General features: G+C 46.5%; 1 protein-coding gene across 14 annotated transcripts in view; it reads left to right on the top strand.

Annotated features, from left to right (window-relative positions):
• The window catches only part of Osbpl3 (oxysterol binding protein-like 3), a 176,787-nt gene that overhangs the window by 144,705 nt on the left and 7,611 nt on the right, over positions 1 to 24,471 (top strand). For all 14 annotated transcript variants that reach the window (NM_001427811.1, XM_008762935.4, XM_008762934.4 and 11 more), the window contains 7 exon segments: positions 1,571 to 1,821; positions 5,026 to 5,163; positions 12,397 to 12,460; positions 15,726 to 15,804; positions 16,586 to 16,730; positions 21,756 to 21,900; positions 23,688 to 23,814. In NM_001427811.1, the coding sequence (NP_001414740.1) occupies positions 1,571 to 1,821; positions 5,026 to 5,163; positions 12,397 to 12,460; positions 15,726 to 15,804; positions 16,586 to 16,730; positions 21,756 to 21,900; positions 23,688 to 23,814 (949 nt within the window).

Genomic DNA, 24,471 nt, shown 5'->3' with positions numbered 1-24,471 from the left:
GGGTATGTAAAAGTGCCCTTTCAGAAAGTGCCATGGTTGAGGGCAATATACAAATAATGACCAGCTTGGGGAGGGTCCAGGAGATGAGTGTTCACAGCTGCTCTCGTCTTGGGAAGTGGTGGGGGTTGGGGGGGCAGGGGAAGCTTGTTACTTTGATAATCTCCTGAGGTGAAAGCTTGGAGGAGGGAAGGCTTCTCTTGACTCATGAGTTCAGAGGTTTTGGTCTTTGGTCATTTGCCCCATTGTTGTGGTCTGTGGAGAGGCAGAGTATATGATGGAGACAGTGTAATGGAGCAGGGGTGCTCACCTCATGGAGCGCACAAGCAGAGGCAGGAGGAAGGAGCAGCCTCAAGGGACTGCTCTCTCCAACCCCACCTCTTGTCCACTCTGTACGAAGCAGAGCCCATCAACCCGTCAATTTCCTGACCGACCCAGCCAGCTCTCCATAACTGCATCCATCAGCTGGGGTATCGAGTCTTCAACCCATGAGTAGAGGGGCGGGAGATTATTCCACATCTACTCAGTTGCCTTTAAAATAATGGTTGCCTCACGTGAACCAAAAGTCTAAACGCATGTAGAACCTTCATGACATTTCTCATCTGCCGTGTGCTGATAAAATGATTGGAAAACCAGACAGTTTGTGATGTTCACTAACTACTCCTGGATGTTGCTGGGTTTTCGTCGCATTTATTTATTTATTTATTTATTTATTTATTTATTTATTTATTTATTTATTATTTTCGCATCATAGCTGGACACTGACAGTAACGAGTAATCTGATACATTTTATGATATGTCTATAACATGGAATATTTTTACAATTACTAAAAATGATACTATTGAAGAATTTAAATGACTAAAATGTATTTCAGACAGCTGACTAAGCAGAACTTAAAAGGGTCCGTACAGTATGAATAACACAGGTGGAGAATCCACTAACTTACTGGTAGTCCCAAATGTAAATGGATACTATCTGGGTTGGTAGAATATAGATGGAAACTATTTTTTCTCATATTTTTTTTTAGAATAAATACAGTTTAGCCAGTAGATAGGACACAACTATTCTGGAAACATTTCACTGGAAAGGTGAAAGCAGATGATTGTGAGTCTAAGGCTAGCCTGGGCTACAGAATAAGACCACATCTCAAACAGAACAGTAAACACACAGAGTTGATTTTTAGAATTTGATGTGTTTAAGCTTTTGAATTTTTATCAATCCAACCTCCTACTGGGATAGAAACTCTATTTCCATTCCCATTCTGAATCTGAAAGCTGTGAGGAGCTAGCTTTTAGTGGGAACTTAAAGGTCTCCCCAGGAATAGCTTGGTTTATTTAGCAGTGCTGGGGGTTGGTGCGAGAGCACATGCTCCACTACGGAGCTGCACCCCCAGTCCTGAGCTTTGCTATTTAATTCTTCAGAAATTCTTTTGCCAGTCTCTAACTTTCCAGCATACACTGGGTGACTGAGTTCTGATAGTGCTTGCTAGGGGAGGTTATAGTCTTGGATGACTTTAAGTGGTGAAATAAAAGCAAAAGCTTCCCGGAGTCAATCCGATTTCACTCCTTTCAGGTCCTGTTCTCGAAAGTAGTGGGGAAGCCAGGTCCAAAAGGCGGACCAGCCTGCCAGCGCCGGGACCCAACACCAGTAGCGTGAGTGTGTGGAGCATCCTGCGCAACAACATTGGGAAGGACCTGTCCAAGGTGGCCATGCCGGTAGAGCTGAACGAGCCCCTGAACACACTGCAGCGGCTCTGCGAGGAGCTAGAATACAGCGAGCTTCTGGACAAGGCTGCGCACATGCCCAGTCCCCTGGAGAGGATGGTGAGGCCCCCACCTCCCACCTGAGTCTCCTGAGCCATTCTGAGCCCAGAGGCCTAGGGGCCAGTCCTCATTTTCTGATTGCTCCTAGGAGATCATGGCTATTTCTCAGAAATAGGCAGTCCTCCCCTACCCCGGCTGTGAGCAGCCACCGCATCAGAAATTGCTTTAGGGGGAAGCAAGGGGCTCCTGCAGCTGGTGCCTGGGGGCGGGTGTTTCTGCTTTTCTTGTGCTTGCTCTTTCTCTGGAAGCTTCTGTCTGATGGTTCTGATAGGTCTGGCTGGAAAAAAAACATGGCTTTAAGCTGTGTTTATTTTTACTACCCTCAGAATTTAATCTCTCGAGTTGTTTCTCTCATCCAGAGTAAATTTCCCTTGAGAATGTTTTTGTTTATTTCTGGAATTGTCCCATTTGTTCCTACACTTTTGGAAAATATCATTCACAGAAGGACATTATACCAGAAAAGTTCCTCCCCCTTCTCTCCCTCCCTTTCTCCCTCCCTTTCTCTCTCTCTCTCTCTCTCTCTCTCTCTCTCTCTCTCTCTCTCTCCTTCCCCATAGAGTTATTTAAATAAGCAACTTTGATTGTGAAACTCCTGAGAATTTTAGTTTAGGAAACCGTTCTTCCAGCCTCCTCATATGTGAGCTGGTGTAGCTGGGTCCTTGCCTGTGTAGTGAGCTGGGACTTCAGTGTCCACCTGCACCCGCACCACCTCCACACATGCAGTTCTCACTTGCTATTTGCTTACTGACCAAACCTCCCCCAGGGGGTGTGGCTTCACAGAACTAGGCAACAACAATCCCACACTCCCTGTGACAGAGGATGCAGACCCTTCAGTCTCCACACAGCCCACAGTTCTGACCCTCATAGAGCTTCTTAGCTGCCATGATTTGGAAATGAAAGGGGACCCTCAGATCTTGCTAAAAGAGACATCCTGTGGTCATTTGGTCTGATCTCTGGGGTCTTCTCATCAAAGAGATTTTTCTCTCTTCATACTAATGATCAAAAGTTTCAAAAACCACAAGTTGTGATTTTGCCCTTTTTTTTAAATTTCCCAAAGAGAATGTCCGCTGAAGACAGGAGACAGGAAGCTTCTAAAGCAAATGGTAAAAGTCGGCATTTATGGCAGCTGGTTCAAAGAAAATGATTCGCTTTGAACATGAAAATATTCTAAAGTGTGTCTCTCTCCTGTGGCAGTTTAGAGCCCTTAAGATGTTCAACAGTTGAGCCCTGCACTTGACCTTGAACAGTTATTTGTGGGAAGCACAGTGCTTCCAGCCTGGAATCCCACACTGAAGCTGAGGCAGGAGGATTGGTGCAAGTTTGGGGCTGACTGATTCCTATTCTTGACCTGGACAAAAGTTTGAGCTGAGCATAGTATAATCACACCTGTAGTCTCAGCACTGGGGAAACTGAGGCAGGAGGATTGGTGCAATTCCAAGCCAGCATGGCCTATAATATGAGATCTTGCCACAAAAAAGAAAGAAAGAAAGAAAGAAAGAAAGAAAGAAAGAAAGAAAGGAAGGAAGGAAGGAAGAAAGAAAGAAAGAATAAAAAAGTTTCAGGCAAGACCAAATGTCCTGAGCATGGCCAAGGGGCTGAAGCCACAGCCCAGATGTTTCCTTTCCTGCTGTGCAGTCACCACGTTCTCCTGTGTAGGCTCCTTGTGTCACCAAAGGGAAGAGTTTGTTCTGCCCACCTCTCCTTACTGCGGGTATCAAGATTAACACTGTTGTTTAGTCTGCTGTCATGTGTTTGTGCATGTGTGTGCTCGAGTGAGTTTATATGCACCACATGTGTGCGGGAGCCCTCAGAGGGCAGAAGAGGATGAGGTTGTGGGTACTGGGAACCATGCTCTGGGCTTCTGCAGGGGCAGCAGTGCTTTTAAACAACAAGCCACCTCTCCAGCCCTGTGGTTTACATTTTAAAGGAGACTCAAGGTGTTTGGCATTCCATATAGACAGTGAGCTTACTGTTTGGTGTGTCAAAAGCTAAAGAGATGGAGGGGAAATGGAAATGGAGACAGCGTAGCCAGTAATGTGTTTGTGGTATAAGCAGGAGGACCTGACTTTGATCCCTAGAACCTCTGAAAAGACTGTCAGAGTGGTAACCCTTAGCCCTGGAAAGTGGCAGGACAGGTGGCTTCTTGGAGCTTGCTGGCCAAATTAGTGATCTCCATGTTCAGTAACAGACCCTGTCTCAAAGAACTATGGTGAGGAGCAACTGAGGAAGACACCTGATTCTGACCTTTCGCCTCCATGACATGGCACTCGTGCGCACATGTGCACACACATATAAACACAGCCAGTTATAGGTGAGCTGAACTGGGTATGGCACACCTCATAGGGTGGTCAGAGAAGAATCTTGAGGCCTGCTACTCTTCGACATTAAAAATAAATCTCTTTTACTACTGTCACATAACTTTGAAGGGAAAACAAGATACAGAGAAGAGAAGAATCTGTTTTCTTTGATGCTCTGAGGAAAAAGCTTCGAAAGAGCATGCTGGAATTCTCGTGGTGACGGCCAGGAAAGGATTCTGCTAATCCCATGTGCACATGTAGTTTACACTCCCCTCTTCCCCTCCTCCCCCCTCCTCCTCCTCCCCCTCCTCCTCTCATACCCCTCTTCCCTCCCTCCTCCTCCTCCTCCTCCTCCTCCTCCTCCTCCTCCTCCTCCTCCTCCTCCTCCTCCTCCTCCACCTGTCAGTTTTCCTCACAGAAAGGCAGAATTCACATTGTCCCTAGTCTGTTGCCTCTCAGGGCGCATCAATGCCTCTCACAGTTCCTTTGATCAGTGTGATTTTTAAGTTTCTGGGTTTCTACTGTATCAATTGATGACTAGTTGAGTGTATTATATTTATGAATTTAGGGGATCCTTTGACGTCCCTGTACTCTTACCACCTGCCCTGATACCCTGACATTGGGTCTGCCCAAACTGCCTGGCTCCATGTAGGGCATTTAGCGTTGACCTGCTGTTGGGTGAATTTCGTCCCCTCAATCAGATCTTGGCTTCCAGATTTCAGTCACCAAAATAAGCAGGCAATTTAAACTGGTTGACTTGCCTCTGGGTCCAAATGAGCATTGTTTAAGCCTAAGTTGCTTGAGTTGTCTTTAAAACCAAAGGCCAATCCTTGTCTTTCTGAAATAGAAGGTTTTATTTCTTGGTGACACAGAAGTAAGCCGGCCCCTTCCCTCCTTCTGCTCACAGGTATACGTGGCAGCCTTCGCCATCTCTGCATATGCATCCAGCTACTTCCGGGCAGGCAGCAAGCCATTTAACCCGGTCCTTGGAGAAACGTACGAATGCATCCGACAGGACAAGGGTTTCCAGTTTTTTGCCGAGCAGGTGATGTGTGCCCTTTGTGTTTGTGGAGAGCATTGCTTTGCCTGCTATTTAATGTGCTTCTGAAATATTTATTTCCCCCTTTTGCTGGTTTCAAAAGGACTGAGATAATTACAGACTTAGCCACATAAAACCAAGGATCCATTTTCTCCCCATGGAAGCCCAGCTACCATCCACGGTACACAGGCCTCAGTAGCTCTGAGCACCTGCTGGGTTACATGCAGCAGCAGCAGCAGCAGCAGCAGCAGCAGCAGCAGCAGCAGCAGCAGCAGCAGCAGCAGCAACATTTGTTCTCCTTCAGATCATTAGCAAAAGGATGTGCCGAGGTGCACAACCTCTGACCAGAGTGTGACCTAGAGGTTGAAAGTGTGTTTGAACAGTTAGCTCCACCATTAATGAAGCCCGGCTGCCTGCCTCTCAGAGTGGGCATGGCCATATCATTTCAATGGCCTAGAGTTTTATTCAAGAAGAATCACTCACGTGTGTATTTATTCCTTAGAGTAATAAGCTATGTCTTTTTTTTAAATGTTTACTGTGTGCCTGGTACTATTGCAGATGCCCAGACCCCACAGTGGAGTGGGAGGCCATAGAGACAGACAAGAGACCCTGTCCTCACGTAATGGATGAGCATGTTGTCCTTATGTGGCCTGGGGTCCACTAGATCCTTCCATGGACGTTAGCAGGGAAGGCCCAGGAGCCTCACAGCTCACATTAGGAGTGCAGTTCTGTTTCTATAGGCTGCGGGACTCAGGGCAAGTTACTGAACCTCTTTCTGCTTCAGTCTCCTCTTTGAAGTGGGGGTGACAGCTACAGTCAGTGATCTGTGGGGATAGAGGAGGGTCTGGTCTATGAAGTGTGGCTGCTCTGTGAGATGCCTGTCCTCATTGCTGTGCGAGGGCTGTCGTGTCCCGGGGAATGAATACCCCGTGTGTTTGCCCATGTGGAACACTCCTTCAGCTAAAATAGACATCGTACCTTTAGAAAGATGAAAACCACCTCTCTCCCCTTTCAGGAGACTAGTCATCGTTGCTTTGAAATATTTCTCTCCCAACTCCTAGAAAACTGAGGAGAAAGAGGAAGTGGGGGTTGCTAAAACACTTTGCTCTGATTATTTTTGTCAATGGATTTGCATTATAGGACTGGGAGAGACGCGTGGTGAGCTTGGCTTTTCTGCCGCCCACTCTTTGCCTCTCTTTTTCTTTGAGATGATCTCACTGCAGATGCAGTCTGGCCTCAAACAACTCTCTTCTTGCCTCAACCTTTTGAGTAAAGGGATTATGGGTCCAAACCACCACACCCAACCTCCAAGAAACTGAAGAATATGCTGCTTTTCTTAATATAGTATAGGCTGGGAGCAGTCATGCCTCAGGTAGGAGGGTTGACAGTTCAAATCCAATCTCGGCTCCATAGAGGGTTCTAGAGCAACTTAGGCTGCCCTATCTCAGAAAAAAAAGAAAATCATGAAAACCAAATCCTAAAACCATTGTGTCCCCTGGAACTCAGAGGACAATGAATATACAAAAGCCCAGAAGTGTATCACCAGTGTCTTCCCAGGTGAAAATAAGATAAATATTGCTTAATATGGGCAGGTGGGGGCTAAATCAGTAGGTAAGGGATCCAGTAATCGGTCTGATTCAAATTCAGTTGGGTTATTTAAATACCAAACTCAAAATGGAACAAGAATAAATGAAAACATGATTCGGTTACCATGGTGTTATATGCACTCTTGTGAAGGAAAAAAAAAAATGAAGGCCCAAAATAGCCCCAAACTACAGCTGACAATCAGGGCAGGAGGAAGAGCTGTGAGGGGAGAGGGGCATGTGCTGTGGAAAGGTGAGTGGCAGTCCTCGAGCTCAGGAGCGGTGGCACCAGTCACCGGATCTGCCAGCACATCTGCTGTGGCGCGGCCTGGGTCCAAGGACAGGTGCCCATGTACTCAGAGAGATCACCAGAGAGCGCCAGATACCTTGGTCTGTATGAACTGGGTCCTGAGGCAAAAAGCAAAAGAGGCTGGCTGTTGTTTGCAGCACAGGCCGGGCCCGTTTGCTCAGTGTGCAGCCTTGCATATGCAACCTCAGACCTTGGAACCTTGACTGTGCCCTCTTCCAATGGGAGTAACAATTCATGGCCCATAGAAGGAGGCTGGGACAATAATACACTGACATGAAAGAATGCATGGTTATTGCTCTTATATTTAGAGAGAACTTTTAAACACCTTTAAATAGAGTGTTAAGAATAGTTTAAGGGGAGTGACGGAAGCCTAGGAGGTAGGGTAAGATCTGCTGTACCCCCCTGCTAGCACAAGAGTCTGAGTGCTGCTGGTCAGACAAAGAACAAGCTCTCAGGCAGCCTTATGCTGGCTTTGCTGTCATAATGACCACTGGTCCTGGTAGAGACAGAGCCATATCCTTTGTCTGGATTTTAGCCTTATGGCTTAAATGGCTGCTGCTTTTAGTGTACCCAGGAAAAGCTGAGCCTCCTGGGACTGGGATGCTACCACTGTATGTATTTGCTGGGACAGGCGGATTTTCCCCATTAGCAGGTTATGTGGGAAATAGGAATATAATCACAGGAGAGTATACAATGTGAAAATATGTCTTCTGCCATAGAAGTGATCATGGCTTAGGTTAGAGTCTCCTATTTCTGGGGTGCTGGGCACACCTCAGCTCTTCGTGTGCACACACACACACTCACACACACACACACATACACACACACACACACACACACACCTTCCTCCTGTCCTTATGCAAGTCTTCACTCAATGACACTGTATACGAAGCCCTCTACTGTGATGTATCTAAGACATAGCATCCTTGTCATTTTATGTCCCTACCTGCTTGTGTGGCTTTTCTGCTTCTGGCCCAGGAGACCATTTGCCCAATGGAAGCAGCGTGGGGCTGCACTTGTCCAGTATGAGCAGGTGACAAGCTTTTGAAATTTGGGGGGATTCCAATTGGATCCCTTGGAACTGAAACTATGAGAAGTTATGCCCACTTAGTGCGGTATTAGGAACCAAACTCCTGTCCACTGCAAGAACAGCAGGAACTCTTAGCTGCTTAACCCTCAATCCACCCCCCACCCCCTTTATAACCCTTCTTTCTTTTTCCTGGCTTAAGATGTAGTAAAAACAGAGATGGATGAGGTTACCCTACTCAGGATGCTAAGGCAGGAGGATCCCAAGTTTCAAAAACAAAGAATCGAGACTAAAAAATTAGCAAAGACACAGCCATTTGGGCTATCTCTTCCTGTGCAGAGAGGCTTCCAGCCCCAAAGATCAAGCATCAGCTGTGAATGGGCTCATTCTAAAGGTGTTCATTCAAATGGACAAGCCCTAGACTTTCAAACTGGTGTCTTGTAGTGTTCACATCTGAAGACACTGAGAATAGGTGTTAGCATCAGTGTGTCGAAGTCAAAACAGTCTCTGACTTCACTCTACAGAGAAATGCAGCACAGGAAAGTTAGAAAGGTCAGATTAGAAAAAAAAAACGTTTTAAAATAGTGACAGGATATTTGTTGCCTTGAAAATGAAGCCTGTGGAATGGACAGACAGTCATGGGAGATCTGTTAGGAGGATTCTATAAGAATCCAGTCAGGTAGGAGCAGTCAGGGTGAGGAAAAGTAGTCAGATTCTGTATCTATTGTGAGGTTTCAGCAGGTAGACTGTGACTTTTTTGATTGATTATTTGGGGCTCTCAGGGGTTGGGGATTTAGCTCAGTGGTAGAGCGCTTGCCTAACAAGCGCAAGGCCCTGGGTTCGGTCCCCAGCTCCGAAAAAAAGAAAAGAAAAAAAAAAAAAGATTATTTGGGGCTCTCACATCATGTACCCTGATTGCATTCACCTCCTACTCTTCCTGTCTGCCCCCCTCCTGCGCCCCTTGACCTCTGCTCTCCAAAAAAAGAGGGGGGTGGATGGGAGAAAAACAACTATTCCGTGTTGTTCACATACTCACTGGAGCATGGTGGAATTCCTAGTGGCCCCACCCCTTTCAGGAGAGATGGCCCCGCCTCTCACCAGCCACTGAGGGGCTCCTACTAGTCGATGGTTTCTGGAGGCGTGGATGCAAGCAGAGAAAGATTTTTTTTTTCTTTAAGTGGTCTTGAAAAGGCACCTGAAGGGTTTAGGAGGCACAGGAGTGACATCTTTGGATGCAGTCCCTGCTGTGCACAGAGAGAGCACACCGTGGGTTCTGGGACCAGGCATAGCACATCAACTGGGAAGGTAGTGGGCAGCAGGTTCTATGCCAAAAGCCCCTGCTTCCTAGTTTATAACATAAGGTTAATGAAGACAGGAGACTACTCTGTCTTCATGAAACAATTACAACTCCGTCTCTCCTGAGCCAGGAAGAAATCACTCAGTGTAAAGGTGCCTGCCTCCAAGCCTGACGATCTGAGTTCCAGTCCTTAGACCCACATGGCCACACTGACCTACGAATTGTCTGCTGACCTCCACACGCTAACACTTAATACCCAAACAAATGCAAAAGAAGTTTAAAAAATTTAAACACACACACACATACACACACACACACCCCTTTTGAGTTCATCTAAAGGCAATTGACCAAACCCCATTTTATTGATCTGCTATCATGGTTTTAAAAGATCATGTGTGTATTCTTATCAGATGTGTATATCACAGGATCTTCTTTAGTCCCTATGGGCTGTTGCTTCTCCCTATATGGCGAGGTATCCAAGGCCTTCCACAGGACCCACATACTTCTCCCTATTTTATAAGATGCAGAACTATCACAGAGCAGGGACATGGTGTTTGAATACCACAGTTTGCTTTGAAGTTTGTATTTGGTGATCGTCATAAGCGCACCAGGTTTCTCGTGACAGCTTTCTTACTCTCTCCTACACTCCGTGGCTCCTGCCCCACTCCACAGTGGGACGTGTCAGCTGAGTAGAGACCTGAGGTTGGAGGAGTTAGATTATTCTAATTTAACTGCGTGCAATCCTGGGGTTTAAAACCTGACTAGACTATTTTGAGAGCTGTCCCATGGGAGAAAGGCGGGTGATAGAGCTCTTTGTGATATGAGCTATCCCCCAAGGGGTTGGACTTCTAAAACTAAGGACAGAGAGCAGCAGAGGGCTGCCTTAATTATAGGAGTTGGGTCCCTGAGCTAGTGAGAATTCCTCTCCAAACCTGCAGAGAAAAGTAGGGGCCTCGTGGCGTCAGACAGCTAAGAGGACACATCAGGGACAGCAGGGTTCCGTCTCCTACTTCCCATAGCTGGGATTTCGTTGAGTAATCCAAAGGTGTGGGTGCTATTTTTGTCTTTGTCTGCTTCCCAGTCTGTCAGTTAAGGCTGTGGCTGGCCGCTGGGGATCCTTCAGCCCTGCAGCTCCCCATATACCCGGGTACCGGGTGGTTTGCAAAGCAGGTTCCTCAGCACAGGTGGGCCCAGAGCAAGGCGTGCGACCATCCTGTTTCCTCACACACCTGCTCGTGCCAGGTAGGGCTCAGGACTGAGCCGTTAAAGCCACTTTTTTTTTTTTTTTTTTGATAACAATTTTGAGAACAGTTCAGCAGCTTAACACTGAGGCACAGACACACTGACACGCTGACACTACTGACTCTTCAAAAACTGCGGTTTGGGAAACTTGACCCATCTGGTTTCAGCTTGACTCATCTGGTTTCAGCCTCCGTGTTGCTCCTAAGAAAGACCTTGGGTAGATAGATACTCCAAAGAGAAAATATCTCCGTTAACAGCTATTGAAACCAGAGAAATTTCTGGCAGGGTGCTGCCAGTATGACTGCTTCTGTTTTGTTCTGGAGTACTGATCTGGTCACCAGCAGAGCCCTGAGTGCTACTGAGAGAAACGAGAGAGGGCACACAGCTGCCCCCGTTTTGTTTTTTGCTTCTTAATTGATGGATGGATAATTGGTGGGCCCCCAGTGACAGCCTCTGTTTTGAGGATCATCCCTTCTAGGATGTACTTAATCAGTATTTCTTTACGTATTGAAAAACACATTTTTTCTTTGTGAGCATGTTGTGTGTTCATGCATGTTTGCACATGTGTATGTGTTCACGTGTGTGTGTTTGTGTGTTGGCGGGTACATGGGTGGAAGCCAGAAGAAAACCTTGAGTTGTTCCTCAGGTGCCATCTACCATGGTTGGGCTGTTGTTCTGCGATAGGGTGAGACAGTGGTCTGGTACCCATCAAGTAATCTGGGCTGGCTGACCAGTGGAGCCCAGAGCATGTGTCTCTGCCTAGTGCTGGGAAGGCAAATGCCAACCCAGCTTGCTTATGTGGGTTCTGGGTCTGCGTTCAGATCCCCATGCTTACACAGCATCTACTTACGGAACCATCACCACAGTCCCAACACATTTCCCCCTTCATGATTGGTGAACTTTCTTCAATGGCCGTGATTAGACCTGCTTGACAGAGACATTATTCTTTTTTTTTTTTTTTTTTGGTTTTTTTTTTTTTTTTTTTTTTTTTTTGGAGCTGGGGACCGAACCCAGGGCCTTGCGCTTCCTAGGCAAGCGCTCTACCACTGAGCTAAATCCCCAACCCCCAGAGACATTATTCTTAAGAATTGTCTAAGGGGTCAGGGAGTCAGATGGCTCAGAGGATAAGGGCGCTGGCTGACAAGCCTTAGGACCTTGAGTTCATTCCCTGGAACCCACAAAGTGGAAGGTGAGAACTGGCTCCCACAAATGGCTTTCACACTTCCACATATGAGCCACGGTGTGTAAGCGTGTGTATGTGTGTGCACACTCGCCCATGCACAGTGAGTTAATGAGTAAAGAAATAGTTTTAAAGAACTGTCTTGGGTTGACTTCATCAGTGATTTAAGAGTCTGGACTTCCATGACTCAGTTTCCTGAGCCGGAGGGAGATATGGTGCTGTTACTTGTATAGTAACGCCTCTGAACAGCGACTCTGACCGCTTAGTCGGAATACTGGCAGGTCTTTTCAAAGCATGTCAAACACAGTGCTGGCCGGGGAGGGTGCAGTCCTCCAGCGTCCCTGCTTTTATTTTATACTGTTAAGATCTCACCTGTGTCCTCATCCCTTGATGAGGGCTTGGCTTCAAGGAGGCCTCCATTCACAGCTTTCTTCCCACCAGAGCAGAAGAGCTGGCCGTGTCAAGAGCGCCCTCTTGAGGATACACTTGTTCAGGCTGCAGCACTACCCCTTTGCCCACAGCTCAGCTCAGGGGAAAGGATTTGACTTTACAAGCAGAGCGGTATGAACTCAAACTGTGTTTGTCCCTTGTTTCCATCAGGTCAGCCACCACCCGCCTATCTCCGCCTGCCACGCCGAGTCCCGGAACTTTGTTTTCTGGCAAGGTAATGTGCTGATCCGTTTGACCTCCTCCACCTTCATAGCACTAAAGGTTTTGTTTTCTCTGGGGATCACTCTGTCCCCATTGTTTGATCTCAGAGCTTCTCCTCACTTTTCCCCTGTAACTTATCTCACTTATTACAGGATTTATAGTGTTCCCAGCTTTTTGGCAGAGGGTAGGCAGCAAATAGATTCCTTGCTTTTTTAAAATTTAAATCTTGTTTCCAAAACTACAGTTGACACCTGACTTATATTCATCTTTGTTTTTATGAGTATCTTTTACCTACTTAACTCCCCCCTCCCAATTCATTTGGTGTCTGTGTGTCTGCGCATGCGCGTGCGTGCGTGCGTGCGTGCGTGCGTGCGTGCGTGCGTGCGTGCGTGCGTGCGTGCGTGCGTGCGTGCATAGGTCAAATGATAACCCAGGACTGGGCTTTCATCTGCTGTCATGTGGTGTTGAAGGACGGAACTCATGTTGTAAGGATTGGTGACTTCCTGCTGAACCATCTCACTGTCCTCTTGGTCTTTTGTTTGGTTGGTTGGTCGGTTGGTTGGTTTTGTTGTTTCAAGTGTTGTTTGGAGGTTTTCTTCTGTGTTTCATGGTTGTTGTTCTCTTGCTTTGTTTTGCTTTTGTCTGGCTTTGTTTTTCGTGCTCTCAAGAGCATAGCCAAACGTTTAGGAAAGGCAAGCACTTATACCACTGAGGTATAGTCTTGGCCCATCTTTATATTTGGGGGTGGGAGGTTGGGGGGTGATTTTTGGTATTGAAGTTTCTAAAACTTATATTTGGAGATGGGTGAGATGGAAAGTTGCTCTAAAAACAATGCTTCGGATTTTTCCAAAATGAGTTAGTTCTGTTAAATTTTCATTTGTTCACAGGGTTGGGGTACAGGAGAAGCTGAGCATCTCGGGTTTTGTTTGTTGGAGAGAGAGCTCCCGTAGTCCAGGCTAGCCTCGAATTCTCTTTATAGACTAGGATGGCTTGGGACTTCTTATCCTCTGGCTTTACCACTCCCATACCTGGTTTATGCAGTACTAAGGACTACACTTGGGTCTCGTGCACTATGCAGTTACCAAACTGACGTACATCCTCAGTTCCTAATCAAGTTTTAAAACATTTTTCTTTATTAACATTGCCATTTGGTTCCCATGCCGTCTTTATACACACTTCTGTGTGCACATATATGATATTTAAAACTGCAAGAGCATACTGTTTAATACTTCCCACCCATCCTGCTCTGTTACCCACTTACTCTGTCTGGAGGTTGTTAATATTATTAGTTGAAAAGTAAAAGTTAAGTGTTTCTCTCTCTTTTTAAAAGACTTATTTACTTTTATTTATCTGAGTACACTGCAGCTGTCTTCAGACACACCAGAAGAGGGCATTGGATCTTGTTCCAGATGGTTGTGAGCCACCATGTGGTTGCTGGGGAATTGAACTCGGGACCTCTGGAAGAGCAGTCAGTGTGCTTAACCACTGAGCCATCTCTCTAGCCCAAGTGTTTCTTTTCTTTAATCTTTTCTATCGATGCTTCACCTGAGATTTGTTTGCTTTTTGAGAAAACCCTCTGGAAATGTTTGTCATAAGGCTCCTAAACTTCTGCCTGATAAATCTCATTGGCCCTGTAAGTGCTGCTTCTTTGATTTCATAAAGCCTGCATTTTTATTTTTAACAAGAGAGCCTTCTCAAAATCCTTCCCTGGGTGATCCCACCTGTTTCCTAGGTGTAGGATCCTTATCTTCCTCATCTCATCTCAAATTTCTCTGCCCTTTAACTAAGTTGTTTAGATCACTTACATTTGTTGTGTTTATAGATGTAGTGATTTAAGTGTGCCTTGTTTTTTATTTGTCAAATCTGTCCCTTATATCCCCCTCTCCTCTTTTTATGCCTTCTTTTCTATTAGTTGAACACTGTCTGTCTGTCCATTTTACTGGATTATATCTGTAGCTCTCTGTTTTATGCCTTAGTTGTTACTTCAAGATTCATATTATGTATCTTTAAGGTACTGCAATCTGCCATCAACTGGCGAAACAGCAAAGCAAACCTGACGTTTGGAAGATTGTGCGTGTTACAAGTGTAGCAATGTGTTGTTATTATCTCTTCTCAAATCCAATTCTCCAGTTTCCAGTTTTCATACCAATTTTATTGAAAAATATATTCATACACTATATTGTTTACCCACTTAAAGTGTCTAACTTTGTGGTGTTTTAAAATTAGCACAATTAATTTTAAAATAGTTTAATCAGTCCAAAACCAGCTTCTTTGGCAAATATGCTCTCCCAGTTTCCTTTAACTTCACCATTTGCAGTATTCCATTGGAGGAGTCCTCCCACATGTCTCTCCTGGACTTCAGCCACACTTCTCCTAGCCGCCCTGCCTCTGCCTCTCCCTATAGTTCTTGTCTCAGTGCAGTGAATGATCAGGTCCTGCTTCCCATTCTTATTCTCCCTTCTCTCTCAGTGTCAGCATCCACAAATTAGGACAGCTGACATCACTTATAAACATTCCCTTCTTTTCTCAGCCTGTGACTGTTTGCCGCTCCATTTTCGCTTCTCCCCGTATGAACGCGCTGCCCCACAGCTGTGGGCTTGACTCACTCGTGCTGCTCCCTGAGCAGCCACAACCGCAGCTTCTCTTTCCACCTTACTTTTAACCCCTCCTGCTCATGTCCGTTCTCTGTATGGCTCTGACTTTTCTGCAAGTGTTTGTCTTGTTCCCTGAATGTTTTCAACTTAAAAAAAGACTTATTAGCCAGGCTTGCAGAACCATTTCTTCAATCTGACTCTCTCTACCCAAACCCTTAGATAATCTCAGACCTATAGGACACAGCCACAGTGGACTCTTATACCTCTGACCCTTTAAATACTATTTTCCCAACACTGATTTCTCTATATCCACAAACTCATTTGGATTCTACAAAACCCTATTTATGTGGCTCCTTCTGACAAGCCTCGTTCAAGGCCTTCCATAGACATAACAGCCTTCCCTTCTGCCCCCTGCTCCATCTCATGCTACAGCCCAGTGGGATAGCCTGTGGCTGCAGATGTGAGCCCGACTTGTTTCTGCTCCATGTTCATGCTGTTGACTCTTTCAAGAGGACTTTGTCTTACAGCCTTGCTTCCCTGGCTCTGGTTTTGGGTGCCCAGTTGGCATTGCTAGCACATGAGCGATTACCTCCACTAGAACTAATTTGACTGTGACCGTTACAGAGTGACCAGACTCTGTCTAGCTGTCTTGTTCAATATGTGATATTTGATATTTCATTTCAGACGTGAGATGGAAAAACAAATTCTGGGGTAAATCCATGGAAATTGTCCCGATTGGTACTACCCATGTGACTCTGCCTGCGTAAGTTTCTCTGTGTTTGGAATGCTAGCTCTCAGACCAGAAATCTACGTTCGGGGCAGGATGCCCACCATTCCCCTGGCTTGGAGACTAAGCTTTTTCTCTTTTCTTCACCTGGCAGTGAGTTCAGGTAGCTTCCCCTGGCAGGCTCAAAGTCTAGTGATTTCTTTAACAGGATGGAAATACCCACTTCTGACAGCCGCTCTCTAAACTGAGGTGATCATTTTCTTTATAATTGTGGTCCTGTCTCCCTATCAGAATTCCATCAGAGTCCCCAGGCCCGTAGGCCAGGCTGTTGGGAATCACGTGCTGCCATGACCTTTTACCTGAGACTGTTGGTCAGGCTGCCACACCTTTCTTGTCACTAATGGCCCTCACCTGCCTCATAGGACGCGTGGGAAAATTAGATGTCATGTATAAAGCACTTAGAATATCGCCTACTATTTCCTCACAGTTGCTACTTAACTCTGTAAGCAGTGCCTGAGTTCTTTTTTATGAAAAAGATATAATGTGTAATTAGTAAGGCTTCCTTCTAGTGGCTTCCCCTTCATAGGGAACTCTCCATGCTTCCTCTGTGGAAGGGAGCGGCTGGTGGTCCAGAAGGGTGACAGCTGTGGGGGTTTCTGGTTCAGGAACCTCAGCTCACATGTCACTCCGAGACGTATCTGACGTGGGGTCCTCAGCTGAGGGATGCATTTCCTGCCTCATTGTATAAAGTAAGGTGGCTGCAACAGCCGTGGCTAGCCCTACTGGGACCCATCTTTGACTCATTGTTCTCTTTCAGGTTTGGAGATCACTTCGAGTGGAACAAAGTGACCTCCTGCATCCACAACATCTTAAGCGGACAGCGCTGGATCGAGCACTATGGTGAAATTGTCATCAAGAACCTGAGAGACGACTCCTGCCACTGCAAAGTGAACTTCATAAAGGTACCTTGAGTGAGCACGCACTGATGCTGGAGGGCTGAGGCAGTGCCAGGTACCCAGGGCACGGGCTGCCTTCCACTCTCACCTGACTGAGACGTTGACCCTGCCTGCCTCTCCTACCATCTGCCCTCAGGGCAGGGCAGAGCCTGGGACACTCTTTCATGAGTTGTCCTCTGACCATGACACAGAGACATGAAGATGTTGTGCTAAGTGGATAACCTAGACGTGAAAGGGTATATTCTCTATGAATCAGATGACGTGAAACCCAGAAGAGCCAAGTTCATAGAGAAAGAGAACGGGGTGGGGGTAATCAGGGTCCGAGTGGAGGGGAGGATAGGGAGTCTGTGTGTCTGGCTTCGGTTTGGAGTTTCTGTTTGGGAAGGTGGAAATGCTCTAGAAATAGATAGCAGTGACAGTTGTACAACACTGTAGAGTACTTCCTCCCTGTCGTTGAGCAGTAACTCTAAGAAGTTAAAATGAAGCGGACTGGGTGGGGTGTACATATAATCCCAGCATTTAAGAGGCTGAGGCTGGAGACTTGTGAGTCAGAGAACAGTCTGCGCTGTATGAGACTGTGTTATGGAAAAAAGAGTGAGGTAGGGGACAGTTGTGCTTGTCTGCTTTGGCGCGAGAAGAGGCGTGGCCAGCTGGTGCTTTAATGGAGCGTTTCCCTCTGTGAAGGGAAAATGGCGCTTGGTGCTCCCAGTGGCGGCAGCACTTCCAGCCACCCGCCCAGGAACCCTTTGGATCTGTGAATGAAACACACACACACACACACACACACGCACACACACACACACACACACACACACACACACACAAGCTTATTTTTGAAATGCCTTGGCTAGCTCAAAGGCTGGGCAGTTGTAATCCTCTGCCTGGCTGTCATAGATTTCCCTCCAGTGATCCTGACTCGGCACCCTCTAAACCTGTGATCTCTCTTTGCTGCCCTATTCCTTCTGGGCGACCCCCTAGTCTTTGCTGCCCAAGACGCTTCTAGGCAGCCCTCCCAGGGGCACATTCTTTCCTTCTCACCTACATTTCTGATGATTTTCTCTTTGTAGCTCTGAATCTGATCTGTCTCCTTACCAAACCTGGTGATTCTCCTCCCCCCTCTTCCAGTTTCCCTCCTCTCCACCCAACCATTGGCCGTTAGCTCTTTATTGATGGATCAAAAACCATTTGGGAACAAAGACCTTTTGTGTTTGAACAGGCAGATTCCCGACTAATTCAAAACATTAAAACCAATCCCCACCATCTCTTACTTCCCTCTTCTCAAGTAGAAGTCTGCCTCCTTTCAATGACCCACAAGGCTCTGCACCGTCAGCACTGCCCACTCTCAACCCTGGAATGCACGCGCATACACAGTGCATTCACATGTATGACACAGGTACATGCTCATGCACACCCTTAGGTATGCACACCCTCATTCCTTCCCAGCCCCCGCCCCTGCTGCCCTCTCACCACTGTCTGCCTCCTCAGCCACTGACCACACTCCACTCTTGTTTCACTCCTCCCCCACCCCGCCTCCTCTCCCCAGGTGCTGATGTCACCACCTCGCTCTCTCTCCAACTTTCATGATCAAATTTTCTTCAAGGTTTTTGTTAGCACAGGAGTTAGTTTACTCATTATTTCTTTACCTGTCTGTCTGTTGTTCTCCATACCCTCCTTGCCACCCCCAGTTTCACAGCAGTAAAAGTCTGGTTGGTCCTAGTCATCCTCCAGCCCTGGCTACAACTTGATTCGAAGCACAGAGGCTTAGAACCTTTACAGAGAAATGAAAGGGCCACAAATTCAAGAATAGATGTAGGGTCTCTCTCCAACCTCCTTGATTTTTTTCCCCACCCCTTTTCCCCCTAGACTCTTCTTGCTTTTAAAACTCTCTCTTGTACATAAAGTTGCTTGAGAGCAAAACCCTTGTCAAAGATGTTTGTACCTAACTGAGATCAAAATCCTGAGGGTGACTTCATCCAATCCTCTGCACCACGTATAATTCACAAGGCATTTGTGAGGCTGATTGGGGTTTTTATGATAAGTTAGAAGTCAAATGAGGTTGCAGACAAGCATAAAACTGGCAATGACTATTTTGGGGACAAAATTACTTTGTAGAAAGTTTCAAAGTACAAAAATACTGGAAAGCTTTGCCTAAGTGTTTTTCAGAAAGAAGCCAAAGGCAGCAATGTGTTCCTCTAATCCAGGAAGAATGGCCGTCCACATCTCCTCAAAGGAGGGTGCTCACTTCCTTATCTGGGACCAGAGGAAGAAGGAGTTAATGTGTTTGCGTCCAGGCTTGCCTCAAACTCAAAGCAGTCCTCCCGCATCAGCCCTCAGAGTACTGAGAGCCCTGGTATACACTGCTATGCCCCACTTTACAGGAAATATGCTTGTAGGTTTTGGAGACAAGCATTGGATGTTGAAAGAATTCGGCTGCAGATGCCAGGCACCTTTGGGGGCGTGGCCGTCTCCTCTGTGACTTTCCATCCAGTCATCAACATTGGATTTGTTGATAAATGTTGTAAATGGAAATATCCGGCCCCTACTACCCAATAACGGTCTGGGCTCCTTTCTTCCCCACCACTTTTACAAGGCTGGAGCACTCACTCTAATTTCCCTTCCTTGGCTCTGCCACGGATGTGCCCACTTCTCTGCATTTTACCAAAGCTTGGAAGGGGAGAAACTGAGCCGGCAGAAAAAGACCTGGAAATGTCACTCAGCCTTCTCGCTTCACAAAGATGGCTTCTGTTTCCACTGGAAATAGCGCTGGGGTTTTTGATTATGGAAGAATGCCTTCTGTTCAGGAAGGTTTTTAAGGGTGGCCAGGTAGTTGGAGATTTCCAGAGCATCGACTCTAGGGAGTTGGCGCTCCCTCTGCTGGCTGTCTGTGGTACTGCGTAAGCAAGGCTGGGTCGTGCTATGGTCCTGGGAGAAGGAATGAGCCAGGACTAAAGCAAAGTAAGCCACAGCAGGCAAGGCTGCCTCACAGACCACCATGGATACGTGCTGAGGCTTGTACAAGGGCCCTGCCGCTGGGACAGGCCGAGAATGGGGGAAATAGTACCAACTGCATGAAATGACTATTTTCTTCAAGTAAAAAGAATTATGAGTTAATTTTAAATTGCAGGAGTGAAAGTTCCCAGGCCTCAGTCACAGTGACGTGCCTGGGGCAGCTGCTAATGCACTGGCCAGTTAGCACTAGCAAATGCACTCGCTGCGTGGCAGCGTCTAAGAACCGAGTTTTGTGTCCCTGTCGCATGAACGTAGAAAGGTACAGAGCCTGCCCAAACATTCGTCATCCGGTTACAGAATACAGACGGGAAGTTACCTGCAATTTTCATTAGATAGCAGGAGTTTTGTTCTGGTTTGGTTTGGTTGATTGATTTTGTTTCGTTTAAATCCAAAACCTAGATAGTCTGTGGCACAGGCTAAGAAGTCCAGAAATAAATCTACACGCTCATACTTAATTAATTTCAAAAAGGATCCCAGTAACACATGGTGAGAAAGGGCAGTTTCTTCAAGAATGCTGTTGGGACTACGGGATTTCCACATGCAAAAGGGAAGTATTTGTAATCTGATACAGTGTTGATGATACAGTGATACAGTATAAATCACAGAGTGAAACTCAGTTGCAAGAAACAGTGGAAAAATGGAGAGCTGTGTGTGGGGGTGCACCCCAGTCAGACCAACCTTTGGGACTCAGGAGAGTAAAGTAAAGCAGGAAGACACTGCAAGAGCTTTATGGGCAGATCCCATCTCAAAGTAGATGCTAGAAAAAGTGCAGTGAGATGGGCTTGAGGTTAGAGGCTTCTGTTGCAAGTCTGAGGGACAGAATTTGGCATCCAGAACCCATGTGGTAGGAGAGAACTGACTCCTGAAAGTTACCTTATGACCTCCATGGGTGTGCTGTAACACACACACACACACACACACACACACACACACACACACACACAGAGAGAGAGAGAGAGAGAGAGAGAGAGAGAGAGAGAGTGTGTGTGTGTGTGTTTTCAACAAAGACCAATGGAGTTACAAGCACAGCTCAGTGGCAGTGGGCCTGCCTCCCAGAAAAGGGGGAACCAAAAGTACCTAAAAAGACATCCCTAAAAGCCAGCCGTGCAGACAGCCAACAGCTAGATGAGTGGATGTTCAGTATCACTAATCACACTAATCGTTCAGGAAATACAAATTAAAACCACTGGGAGACGTCACCTCATTGCTGCTTGGAATAGCTATCACCAAAAAGATGACACAACTGAAGAGTCGGGAGACCTCGCACACTGCTGATGGGATGTGAGTTAGTGTGGCCTCTGAGGAGAATGGAGGTCCTCAAAACACTGAGCTTCTCTGGGCCCTGCAGTCCCACTCCTGAGTAGACGGCCAAAGGACACGAAGACTCAGAGCTATCGCACTCCCGTGTTCATCGAAAGGCTGATCACCAGGGCAAAGGGATCTTCAGCCTAAGGGCTCTCAGCACATGGATGAGGTGCAGACTCAGATGCGTGCTGCGGGGCCATGGAAGGGGTGCAGCCCCATCATTTGCAATCCGTACATAGGTGAATGCAGTAGACACTGTGCAAAGTGAAATAAGCCGAGCCCATAAAATACCACATGATCTCATCTGTAAGTGGAACTAAAAATACTGACTCCTAGAAACAGGAAGTAGGGTATTAGTTACCAGAGGCAGGGGTGAGGCCTAAGGAAATTACTGATCAAAAGATGCAATCTTCTGCAAAGTCAAGAGAACCATTAACAGTGTACCTATAGACTTGAAAAATGCCAGCCACTTTTTTAAGTGTTCTCACCTAAATAAATGTGAGGTAAAACGTGTTAATTAGCTTGAGTTAGCCATTCCATAGTGAGTACATAGATAAAAACATAAAATTTGTGTTTGTTTACAAAATAAATAACCCGTAACTGGCCATATAGAAACACTCTTACAGCTTTTTTTCTTTCCCTTGAGACATTGTGTCATTTAGTCTGTAATTAGTGAATACTGGAGTCCTACCCAGACTGTTCTCATCTGCATCCTAGGCAAAATACTGGAGCACTAATGCCCATGAGATCGAAGGCACGGTATTCGACCGCAGTGGGAAGGCTGTGCACCGGCTGTTTGGAAAATGGCATGAGAGCATCTACTGTGGCGGTGCCTCCTCCTCCACGTGTGTCTGGAGAGCAAGTGAGTGTCCACCAGATCCCAAGCATAGAACAGACGAGTGGCTTCCTCAGGGCAGGGGGGCATCACTAGGAAAGGAGCGGCCTAGGCTTCCCAAAGCATGCAGGGTCCCCTGACTGCTCTAACCCCAAAAACCTCCCTGTCTCCCTTGTAATCCCAGGACACTCCCCCTGGAGCAGCTGTGTCAATAAAGCTGTGGAAGCCCAGGCTATACCAGCAACCCTTTTGTCTTTGTATCTGAAAAGAGCCTATTTCCAAGTTGAGGTTGTTTTCTTAAACTATTGTCCCACATGTCGAGCAGGGAGGAAGAGGAGGACAAAAGAGCTTCTGACCCTTCATCTCCCTTTTCTCAAAAATAAAAACTTCGCAGGATTTCCAGCGAGTGTGCCTTTGCAGCACATCAGCCTGAAATGGGTCCCAAACCATCCCCATGCTAGTTGTGGGCATGAGGGAAGGCTCGGTTCACCTGAACTTGGTCTGGTGTTCTGTTAGATGTGTACAGAAGATGTGGCTGTAGGGCCAGTGGTGTCCCTTTCAGTGGGCTGCAGCCACATCTTCCTCTATCTTAAAGGTTACCGTGGAGCTGGAATCGTGTCCCAGTTGTGTGTGTGTGTGTGTGTGTGTGTGTGTGTGTGTGTGTGTGTGTGTGTGTGGCACCCACAAATCTGCATGGACAGTCTCTCATTTGCTGAAAGCTCTCACGGATCACTGTCAGATCTTTACCATTCTTCCTTGACTTTGTCTCCATGTGGACCTCCAGCTCCTCTGGCCTGTGTTGAAGGAAACCGTCTTTACTCTGGTGGGTGAGGGTCTCAGCTGGAAACCCCATGGAGCTGTGTTCCCATGCCCAGGCTTAGGATGAGGAACACACACTGGGATTAGCTGCCAGAGGGCCTTGAAAAAGCTTCCAAAGGTGTGTCTGTGGCAGAGTTTATGGAAGACATTTATATGTGGATGTGTAACCAGCAAGTGTTAAGACTATAAGGGAATTTCTGTATTGGATCTCCCTTGTATATACCTGACCCTGATTCTTAGCTAAGATCAAAGTTAGGGCAAACTAGAACCTAAAGTTCTAACCCTGGGATGTGAGATTTCCGGGGCTGAGATGTGGTGAAGAAAAAGGCAAGGAGGAAAGAAAAGAATACTCGTATTGACCGCCCTTTGCTCAGCATGGTCGCAACTGCTAGGAAGTTCTAGGAGTTTGGCTCTATGAACTTGGGTCTGATGCAATGGGAGTCTAGCTGGTTAAGAAAAGGTCTACTGGGTTTATTTATTTGATCTTTAAGACGCCGTTGCATGTGTGTATGTGTGTACATAAGTACGCATGCATGCGTGTGTACCTGTTTGTGTGTGCCTGTGCCTGTGCGTGTACGTGTGAGATATGAGTGAAATGTAGAAGTCAGGACAACTTTGTGCAGAAGTCAGTTCTTTCTACCGTGTAGATTCTGAGCTCCATACATCAGTCTTGAGTGGCATCTCAGTGGGCCCCTGGTGTGTATATTTGAATAACAAATTCTCTGATAGTTCATACAGTACAGATGCTTCACAGCACTGAATAAATTCACTACAGGACCAAGGCAAAGAGACTGAGAGCCCGAGATAGAAAACTCAGACAGGAAAGCCTACAGAGAAATACTCAGTAGCTGCTTGTTAGTCAGAATATTTTAATCGAAACGGAACAGCTTAGAGTTAGAGAGAAAACCTAGCTGTCCTGAGATGAAAAAGATGAAGGAATTAAGCTAACATAAACGAATTGCAAATGAGACCTGGGTGGTTTATTTCTCTTTCAGATCCCATGCCGAAAGGCTATGAGCAGTATTATGGCTTCACACAGTTTGCATTAGAGTTAAATGAAATGGATCCTTTGTCAAGGTCTTTATTACCACCCACCGACACTCGTTTTAGACCAGATCAAAGGTAAGGATGTTTTTCAAAGCTCTTTCTCTCCAGAGACATTTAAAACAATCTACAAACAGTGGCATTCACAACTGCCTGGCCCCCTGGAGTCTGAGGCTCTTACTGTCCATCAGAAACACAAGGATAAAATGAGGGCTTGAAGCACTCTCTCGGAGGGGCTGGAGTCTGTGCTTCCACCTCTGTGTGGTTCGGCCTTCACACATCTGTAGGGACCCATTTCTATTGAAATACCGGGAAAGAGGAAGCAAGGGGTGGGGGCTATTTTAAAGACTTTCACTGTGTGTAGTAATAAGGAATTTACTGTTTATTCGTAATAATGAAGGCACCCAGCTCTCCTGACCCATCCATTCCAATTCTTTTCAGTGCATTGGGATCTCACTTCTGATTCTGGGCTTGCTATTCATGAGTCGTGTGGTCTATGACAAGGCTTCCCATCTTCCCCAGCCTCAGTTTCCCACTCTGTAAAACAGATTAATCTCCCCCTGAACCTTCTGTAATCGAAACTCAAAAATCTAAAGGCCACATGAAAGGAAAGATGACTGTGTACAATCTAGTCTTTTTACAAAAGCCTTGATGACGTGATTGAAACAGGTGCATAGCTGGGCTGGACAGATGGCTCAGTGGTTAAGAGCACTGACTGCTCTTCCAGAGGTCCTG

Source organism: Rattus norvegicus, chromosome 4 (assembly GCF_036323735.1).
Source record: "Rattus norvegicus strain BN/NHsdMcwi chromosome 4, GRCr8, whole genome shotgun sequence".
In the NCBI taxonomy this organism is placed as follows: Eukaryota; Metazoa; Chordata; class Mammalia; order Rodentia; family Muridae; genus Rattus; species Rattus norvegicus.
The sequence above is the reverse complement of the archived record's forward strand: the minus strand, read 5'-3'. Positions and strand labels throughout refer to the sequence as shown.